At 38.4% G+C, this 10,118-nt stretch overlaps 1 protein-coding gene across 1 annotated transcript in view; it reads left to right on the forward strand.

The window, feature by feature from the left end:
* Positions 1–10,118, forward strand: part of pik3c2a (phosphatidylinositol-4-phosphate 3-kinase, catalytic subunit type 2 alpha) — a 67,167-nt gene that overhangs the window by 13,388 nt on the left and 43,661 nt on the right. Inside the window, exons 3-4 of the mRNA XM_015059680.1 lie at positions 5,274–5,365; positions 8,189–8,349. Of these exons, the coding sequence (XP_014915166.1) occupies positions 5,274–5,365; positions 8,189–8,349 (253 nt within the window). The remainder of the gene's footprint in view (positions 1–5,273; positions 5,366–8,188; positions 8,350–10,118) is intronic.

Genomic DNA, 10,118 nt, shown 5'->3' on the forward strand with positions numbered 1-10,118 from the left:
AGTTTGAGCCTTTTCAATGTTGGCCTCACTTTTTCTTGTCTCTGTCTGTCCGTCATGCCTGCCGACTTTATACTGGGAGGTCATGATGGTGGTGTTGTATGTTTGCTTGCTCCTGTTTCTGTTTGCTGGTTGCAAACAGAAACAGGTCTGTGCAGGTCCTCTGTGGCGGAATAGCCCAACTATCACCCTTAATGTGTTGCTATTTTAACCCAACTCTCCTGAGATGCCAGATCTCTGAAAAGGTTAAAAATAGTCAACATTTTGAGCGATACTAACCTGATTACCTTCTGCAAATTCAATTCAAATTCAAAAAATACTCTATTGATCCCAAAGTCAAATTAAATGTTGTGACTCCAGGGTTTCACCCAGTGTATGATGAGGCTGGCGGGCCACCAGGCTTTATCTGCACTCCCATCAGGTTTATCATTGTTTTTATTTATAAGTGTTTTTTAAACACTAGTGAGAGTGATATCCAAGATGGGTTAAAGACTCATGTTGGTGAAACAGTTGGAATAACAATAGCAACATGGTCTACATTTTTTTCCAGTACTTTTTGTCTAGAAAGGCAGTAGCTTGAAAGAATAGGAGAAAAAAACCGAATGAATGGTCTGAATGCTGTCCTACTGATATGTAGGTTTTTTTTATTATGATTTATTACTAATTCTTTCCTCACTGTTAACATAATGTAACATGATTTTTTTTATGCAGTTGAAGTATAAATTTTTTTAAATGGACTAAGCAATAATGCAAAATGTACACTAATGGTGAATTGTTAAGGCTTTCCCCTTCCACTTCTTATTATTTATACCTTTTTGTATTAACATAACTATAACCAGCTTTTAGTATCTGGTTATTTATTCTGTCTTTGCTTAAGTCCACGTTTACAAAAAGGGGCAGACAATATGAGGCTGAGAACAAAATGATGCAATTTTGACTGCAACAATGACAACTGATTTCGGCAGTTCAGCTCAACTATGCCGAGACCTTTACTGTAGGCTTTTCTGCTCCGCTACGCACTTCACCGGCTAACGTAGGAAAATCTGACATGATTGCACAGATTATCAGGATTCAGTCGGAGCGGAGTTATTCCTGACCACCCTGATCAAGAGCGCAGACATCGGTGCATCAGAAACTGCCAGCTGACTTCCTAGCAACTGAAAACAATGTGTCACTGTCTGGAACCTTTCATCAACATAAACAATGTCATCCTCACGTTTGACAAGTTCTTAATGACTGCAACTTTTACTCCAGAGCAACATACAGTCCGGAAAGAACAGCATGCATTTCTGATCCCCCGCCCTTGTCTCACTTTGACTCTACTTGACTTCAAACTGTGTGGCTGTTTCTTTCCATCTAGCTGCTGTGTACCTTTCCACCCACCTACCCCATCTGTTTCACTCTTTCATTTGTAGGTAAAGCTTGAGTCGATGATGATCAGCACCCAAACAAATACGCCTTTATATTTAGCTTGGGTGTCATGCCTCAGTGAGTGACAGACTTCTTGTCAGTCAGCCGACCCCTGACTGGCGCCTCTTCAAACCTTCCTCTTACTGACATCCTTTACTGCACTCTGCCATGTCTGGGTTAAGATGAGACCCCTTCACGTTACTCACGGTCAGCTCCAGAGTGTTGCGTCTCTTCGGATGAATGTACTTTTGAATCAATACGTTACAGCTGAATACATCAACATCATCTTCTAGTTTGTAATGACGTCATTTTGGTAATAACCAGCTATTATTGAAGCAATATCTAACCCTCCTCCACCTTTCCCTCGACATGCAGACTGATTTTTATGAGATGGCCCAATTTATCTGTGCTGTTGCTCAAGTTCTTGAGTGAGAAAGTGAAACCTGCAGGATGTCAGTTGCACTCTTCTTTTTTTTTTTTTTTTTTTTACATAACAGACAGATCTTCTCTTCCCCCGCACACTTCCAAACCTCCACAAGTCTTTTAACGACGCCTCCGCACTTCAGACTGTGCCCCATTTTTCTATTCTGCTCGGGTTAATTGCACACTCTGCACAAATGTGAAAACCTACACCTTAAGCGGTTCTCACGTTAAAGTTCCTCTGGTGGGATAGCGCGGGCTTAAGGGCGATGCAGTCTGTAAGAGGATGTTGCATTGATTTCTGTCCGTTGTGACTCGCCTGACGAACGACACGCCGCTTCCTAAACTTTGACCTTTCTCTGAAGAAAGCAGAAATGACCTGCAGCTTAGCAATGCAAATATAATCTTTAATAGAGTGCATGATAAAAACAATGAAGATGCATTTAACAGTGTTTCATCATCCGTTTGTCCATTCGTAGTCCTAGATTTCAGTTTATCACAGGAAGCGTGACTTCATTCGCTATCAGATACTTCCGTTTTGAAAGCAGTAGTAGTTCTGCTTTAAGGCTTCTTGCTTCCCCCCGATATAAACTTTACAGTTTGCTGTAGCCGATTTCTTCTTAGCGTCGCTCTGCTTGGAAAATGGCCCGTTTTGAACACTGCCAAAGTGTTTTGCCAACATGATCCGCTGCCTCTACGTCGCAGTGATGTTGAGGTTTATCCAGACGGCCTTTAATGCCTCAGCAGAGGAGGGTGTTTTTGTTTTCAGGGTGTCGACCTCTTTCAGTTCCACACATGGTGAACCCGATACCCGATGAGGGGAAAAAAGGCTGTTTTTCACAAGACACTTTGCAGTGTGTTTGCTATTGCTGGCAGTAAATGTGTAACAGGATAAAATGATAATATATCACACCCAGACGATTAAAGTGTAACTTCTTTCAACTTTTTCTGCAGAGCCCTGTTTTGTTCTTTCTTTTTTATCCAAGTGTGTAGCTGCAGTTTGATTCAACGTCTAGTGAAAATGTTTTTTTTTTTTAGAGCCTTTAGTTTTTCACTACTAAATGTGGAATTAGCAAAAGCTATTCATTTTATTTTTTGTCATCTTAGACAGTATAATGTGTTACTCAAGCTCACTATGTATTTGTCTTTTTAAAACAATCAATTTTAGAAAAAAATATATAATTTTTTTGCAGTTGGGGAATTGTTAAACATTTTGTTGACCACAGCAGTGATATTTCTTCATTTCAGTTTGGATAAGGATTTGCATAGTAGTTTCCTTCTGTCATCTAAAAGGTTGAGTTTCCCAAGAAAAAGAAATGCCAGGAACAGTTGTGCCATTTGTTAAGCAAGAAGTCATGGGTTTTTATTTGGTTGTCTGTCACTTTAGAGTAGAATTTGGACAGCAAGTGGATCAGAAAACCAGAAAGTGATCAGTTTTTATTACAAATTACTCAATTAGTCATAATTAAAAAAAAAAAAAAAAAAAATTAAATAATTTTTACCCTCTTTTTTTTTTTTGTCTTGAAGGCATTTGCCACAGTGTTCTAGGTTGAAGCCATGTTTTCTTCATGAAACATTCGGGTTTTGATATGACAATTGCTGTTTTTCATGTTCCATTTTATTCTTTAAAAACCTTGCAGACTACACTGGCAGGACTATAACTACATGGTTGATTCATTTGTTGTTGAAGAGTGAGAACTTGAACTTCAGCCTTTTTCTTGATTGGAGGCGTTGGAAGAAAACAAAACAGGAAGTCCAAAAAACAAAATTGCATTTCCTCATCTTGGATGGCAATGTCACATTTACTTTGTGAGTCTAATACTCGTCTCTGTTTGAACACACATTCCCACACATGTTCAGAGAGGATGCTCACATACAAACTCTCACCGCAAAAACATGGACAAGAACGCCATCAAACATGGGAAAAAAAAAACTGAAATAGTGGACACAAAAATTGCCAAATTATGTGTAAAAATGCTTATTTGGATCTACTCACTGAATTACTTAGAACAGGCTGTGGTCTTTATGTTGCACAGTGTGTTCCTGATTTTACAGTCAACGTTGTGATATGTTAGCGGACGGGCAGAGAGAAGATGAGAGATTAGTCAGCGTGTGAATTTAAAGGAGCTGTTCCCATGACTTCAGTCCCGCCGAGTTCCCACCCGGTGTCCGGCGGGGGAAAAAAAATGGTGTGAAACATAGATTGGCCTTTCGGTGCTTTACAGTGTCGCATCAATGCTATTCTGATCTTAACCATAAAAGCTTCTCACTTATCATTTTTGAAGAATCTCTTGTGGTTTTCTTGAATTAAAACAAACCTTACTGATTTCCCTCTGCTTGCCTCTCATTCATTGGTTTCTTAATAACACAACTACAAGAGTTGCTGAAAGGTTTATTTGTATTGTGTCACATTAAAACCAGTGATGTCGATTCACTTTTTTCACTTCCGATACCTGAGGTTTAGTATCTGCTGATACCGATTTGATACACAAAAACAGACTTGAGTTGACTCAAAATGTTTCTTCTTTTTAAAACACAGTCTAGAATAGTTTTTGATATATGGATCGATACAGATATTAACATTGGTTTGGTACATCTCTAATTAAGACCACAAACTTCACTGTCTTGTTTGGGACTTTACAAAATGAAGCAGTTCTGCAGTAAATCCAGCCTCTGGTTAAGTTCAGCTCTCTATCAAATCTGTCATCAATATTCTTCACATTTGTTTCATCCATTTTTTTCCCTCCTCATCCCTCTCCATCTCTCCATCAGCTCTTTCCGCCTCATTTGGGATGAGGTCTGACCGATTTTTCAAGCCATGACTGAGCACTTTTGCTTCCCAGGAAGTGGCGGAGTCTTTGCGTGTCTCATTTCCTGTGCCTCAGGAAGTGCATTCCTCAGCTGCTGACAATCAGACGGCAGTAAAAGACACAGTGTAGTTGTGATTTCTCTGCCGCGGGCCGGCCTCCAGGAATCTCTTAGAGCAATTCCAAAGGGTGTCGTCTCAGGATTTATTTCTCTGTGTGTGAATATGCAAAATTACGTATTAGATTCTTTTTCCATATCTTTGATAGCCCTACTTTTTATTTTAAAACCTCTTGGTTCAACAAACATTGTTGAACCAAGGCAGCGTCACACGGACACAAAAGCTCTAAAGATTTATGGTTGTGTTTTTGTGCTCCTTCTGACTTGTTGATTGGCTCTGGAGGATTAATAAGCGCTGAGGTGTTTCTAATAAAACTTCCCCTTTATCAGTCTTTGAACTCACTATTGCTATCCTGACATTTGCTAAGCTCTTTTGAAGAAGTATATACTTAAGGACATATAAGATATAAAGCATTTTAATGATTTTTAACCCTCAACAATCCAAGTTTTTATCTGTGTATTTTTTTTTAAAAGCAATTGTTCTTTTAATTCTAATCTTAGTGAATCCTTTGCTTGTTTAGGGAAAAGGGAATGGTTTGGTGAAGAATGCTGTGCTGGAGGAACAGGACGCCCAAAACCTGGAGATTGTTGCGTTTTGTAAAGACTTGGCAAGGTAAGCTGGATTGTTTCTACCGAGGAGAACAATAAACCTCCCTTTGGGCGGTACAAACTCAAACTCGCCTATCTTCAGACGTATTTGAACTTCAGTGACATTGCTCTCTCAATCTACAGAGTTTTAAACGAAGTCGGTCCACTCTTTGCTGGTTTTTCATCTTTAAGATAGCGGTGGGCGATTTCGACATAGAATTTTAGTGTGATATATTGAGGTGCTATTCTGATAATAAATATTATGATAAAAAATATATCTTTTTTATTATCTTATTGTATGGCTGCATGGCACAGCATTCACAGTGCCACAAATAGAAATATTCTTGAAAAACATTCCCATTTGAAATTGGCTTCTTCAGGACACAACTTGCGTATCACTAAACTGCACACAGTAACTTTATTTAGTCATATTTTCAAATTCACTGATTTTTATTGAAGCAAATGTGGAACAAACAGTGGAGAAAATAGCAAAAATAAAATTTCCAGTAATACTATCAGCTTTGTGTTTTTGTTTACCATCAATAACTGAAATTTACCACAATAATACAAATTCTTATGAGACTATTTTCACAATAAACAATACAATAATTGTAGTATTTATGATACATTTATCATATTGTTTATACAATACAATTATTACATAATTGTATTGTACAAAGAAGAAAGTAGTCTTTATTCCGGGAGGATTGCTTTCAGGTTCTGCTTGGAATGGTTCCTTCATGGTTTGGGAATGTGTTTATGAGAATTTTTGACCACTCTGTCTGGAGGTCATATGAGGTCAGACTCTGATGCTGGTCTCAGCTTGAGCTGATTCAGAAAGTGATCTATTAAGTTCAGGAATCTGTACAGGCCAGTCCGACTCTTCCCCTCTTAACTCACGTTGTACACTGTCATGTTGAAACTGAAAGGGACATTCCCAAACTTTTCCCACAATGTAGGCAGCATGTAATTTTCCAAAATGTCTTGGTATGCTGAAGCTCTAAGAGTTTCTATCACTGGAACTGATGGACTCAGCTCCTGAAAAACAGTCACCCACCATTATCCCCTCTGCACCAAACTTTGCGTTCAGCGCTAGAGCCATTCTCCTGGTGACTGCTAACCAGAATGAGTTGCTGATGTGTCTGATTGTATCTTTGGAATTCACTGAGCTTCTGAGAGCAACCCATTATTTCCCAGATGATTGTGGGAAGTAGTCAGCATACCATTGTACTGAGTTGTGTACACCTGTGTTCATGGAAGTGTCTTAATGATTGAATTTAATGATTTGGATGGATGGACCAATATTGGTACAGCATATCACATCCAACACCCAAGAAAATGCCTGGTACCTCTGGCAAAGACGTGCAAGAGTTTGGTTAATAAATCCATGTTTTGTTTCAGTTGTGTGATGGCACTAGAAACGGGGAAAATCCACTCACAAAGCAGAGAAACGTCTCATTGTTTCTGACCAAATGACCCGTCCCACAATTGGCACTAGCATTGCTGCTGTTAACACTTTTCACAACCTTCTTTTGGCAGCACTTAGTCTTTGACATTTCAGGAGCTTTGAACAGAGAGGGAGCTTGTTGACCGTTTGGCACAGTTTCTCCAGAGTGTCTAAAACTTTGACTCCTTTCACCTGCTCTCTTTTCTCAGCTCAACCCAAACATTTTCTATAGACGTTAGATTGGCCATAGAAGACAGTTGGGTTTCTTTGGGTTTGTTGAACCAATTTGATGATTTTTATTTTTTTTTATGTTTAACGAGTCATTGTCTTTCTCTGAAAACCCAGTGATTATCTAGTTTCAGTAATTTGGCTGAGCTCAAAAGACATTTCTTTTAAATTTCGTGAAAAGTTTGAGACCATGCACTCTAACGACGTTCTAAGTTCCCTGGGAAGAAAAACCAGCCCACAGCATCACAGATCCTCCACCATACATAACAGTCTATGTGCTTTGGGAATATGAAATGCCTATACACTTCAGCTTGCTGGCATTTGTAAAACAAGAGCAGAGATGAGTAAGACTGTTGGCTTCTGTGGCTGTGCAAGGCGGTTTCCACCATGTGTATTAATTCATATGACGGTATATTTGGTATTTGACCTACTATAATATGCAAGTAGAAGCACTTCTAGAGATATTTGGTGTCTCAAGTATCAGACTGGTCGTGACATGTCACAATGCGTTTTTCATACTAGAAATGTAATGCAGCTTCTGGCTTAATACGAAGAAAGTGTCCTAGTGATCCTCCCACAGTATGTTAACGGGTATCAGTCTGCTAATAGTCTGAAGTAAATTTAACTTAAATTTAAAAAGTAAGCAAAAACACCCATGGTTTAATTAAAGCTTTTCACCTTTTGTAAGTGAAGGCCTGCTTCTGAATGCGCACGCGCTCGCTTGATGACACGTTTCCAGTTTAGTTAACCTCCAAGATCCGTACAGAGTTTTCTTACCACAGTATTTGGTTTGGGTGGGGTGACGATGAAGCCGTGCTCACGGAATGTACTTTCACTATGATCACACCGTCAACGCCCAGCCAACGTCTGGCAGCGTCACTGCATCCCGGGTGGTCAACAAAAAATGATTTGCATAGCTTACAATTTAGAGGAGTGCAAATGGGACAAAAGAGAACATTTCTTGGCATTTTCATTTTCTAGCAAAGAAAACTATCCGGTCAGACTTTCCCCATGATTCATCCAGCAGTCTGATCCAGATCATCTGATTTATAATGGCTGGCTGGCTGGCCTTTGTTTCCCTTTATGTTATATTTTCTTTTTTCCCCACTGGGCATGAAAACCAAAACATAATAAAAATGCCTTGACCCTCTTTTGTTTCTTTTCCTCCTGCAGCCTACGTTCCAGATTCCCTCACGACGACATCGGGACCAACCCGGGCTTCGTCCTCAGCCCTGTCATCGCCCAGAGGGAGAGCGGACCGGACAATAACTGCTCTGTCAAAGTTTCCATTGAAATCCCTGAATCTCAGCAGCCTGTGACTTTCACCTGTGATGGTAAGCATCTGACAAGTAACTGAAAAAACAACAAAAAGTTGTAGTGGAGGTAGGAGTTGCACTGTTTGACCTTACAGCAGAATATTGAGATGCAGCATGGGGTATATGCCAATTTTTATGTAATGGACAAGAAACAAAACGGATGTTTTTTTCTCTTATATTTTATAGGGATAGTATTAAAAAATCAACTGTTTTGAGCTTTACATAACATCGTGTTATAATATAATTCCCTCATCAAAAACATACCCGGAGTGTCGTCTTGATTATTTCATGCATGTTTGAGAAATCCTCTAATCTCCCGTGGCAACCATTCAGCTGTGCAAAACGCCTGATTGCACCTAGCCCCACCTTCTCGTTCCTGCAGTTTCCGACCCTCTGCCTGATTTCTCAGTGAAATGCTGGTACAAACATTGTGAAAGGGTTAAAGGAGGAGCCATGCTGTGGTGACTTCCTGAAGGCAGAGTTTCAGAAAGGGCAGCAGTTTTTAAAGAGACAGAAGCCCAATTTTGAGGCGTCATATTAGGAAGTAAAATTTCTCTGAAGTCATATTTGACGCATTACAGCATTTTTATAACAACTGACTGAAACATAGTTACTTGATTGTGCTATAAAATAGCACTGTGTGCCTGGAAAATGCTTAAAACTTTCCCTTAAAATGTAAAAATATCTGACCCTGGGGTAATTAAAGCAAACATTTACTTAAAAAAAAATTATCAATACAGCCTACATATTATATCACACGTTTATCAATTTTCCAGCATGACTTTATACAATATTGATACCACAAAGAACTGCTTGAACTGATAGATATTTGACAATTATTGAAGTACGATACAAGTAAGTAATATATATATAATATATATGGTGTAGGTTTGGGTCATATGGACTTAAAGTTTTATAATGATATTTTGTGGTGTTATTGTGATAATTGTAAAAATGACAAGAACTATTTATTACAATTTTTTATGTGACTGAATGGCTGTTTATGTCACTAAACAGTACCTGCATTCAGTCATATTTTCTAAATTATTTATATTTATTGATAAACGGACAATTTTGGGGGATTTAGACGTCATCAACTGGAATTTATTGTGGCGACGATAAACCAACATTCTTAAAAGAAACTTATAACTGATACGACAAATGCAGCTTAAAATGTTTTAGAAGGTAAACTTATAGTTTGGTAGTTAAAGCATTATGTATATTTCCAATGAACACAAAGCAGAAAGACATAAATACTGCGAAGTGTTTGAGGTTTGAGGGTTCCTGCAAGTCTCATCGTTATTGTGACATTCACCCACAAGTATTGCATGTTGTCCTGACATGGTGAAACATATGGCACACGAGATGCTTCCCTATAGTCGTTAAAAGCTTATATCTCAGATTTCCGTTTTCTTTTTCTTGCTGGTTGGAAGTATAATTGATTCTTTTTAACCGGCTTATGAATGCAACTGTAAATTCAGTTTGGTTCGTCTTCCTGTTTTGATTCACTTCAAACAATCCTTCTGACTTTCATTTGGTTGTGTTAATAAACACATCTTTACCGACATGTGATCCGTCTGTAACCTGCAATGTTTTTTTTAACATAAAGCACTGTTTGGGTGATCTGTTGTAATTCATTCTCGTCAACTTGTTCACAAATTGTGAGGCAGAAGAGAAATAAAAAAATTGATTTTTCTTTTTTTTTTTTTTTTTTTTTTTTTTTTTTTTTTTTTTTTTTAAAAAAAAAAAAAAAAAAACAGGAAAAATAAAGGGGGGGGGTTTACCCC

This window comes from Poecilia latipinna, unplaced genomic scaffold, assembly GCF_001443285.1.
Source record: "Poecilia latipinna isolate Pla-1442-1.1 unplaced genomic scaffold, P_latipinna-1.0 Scaffold1648, whole genome shotgun sequence".
NCBI lineage: Eukaryota > Metazoa > Chordata > Actinopteri > Cyprinodontiformes > Poeciliidae > Poecilia > Poecilia latipinna.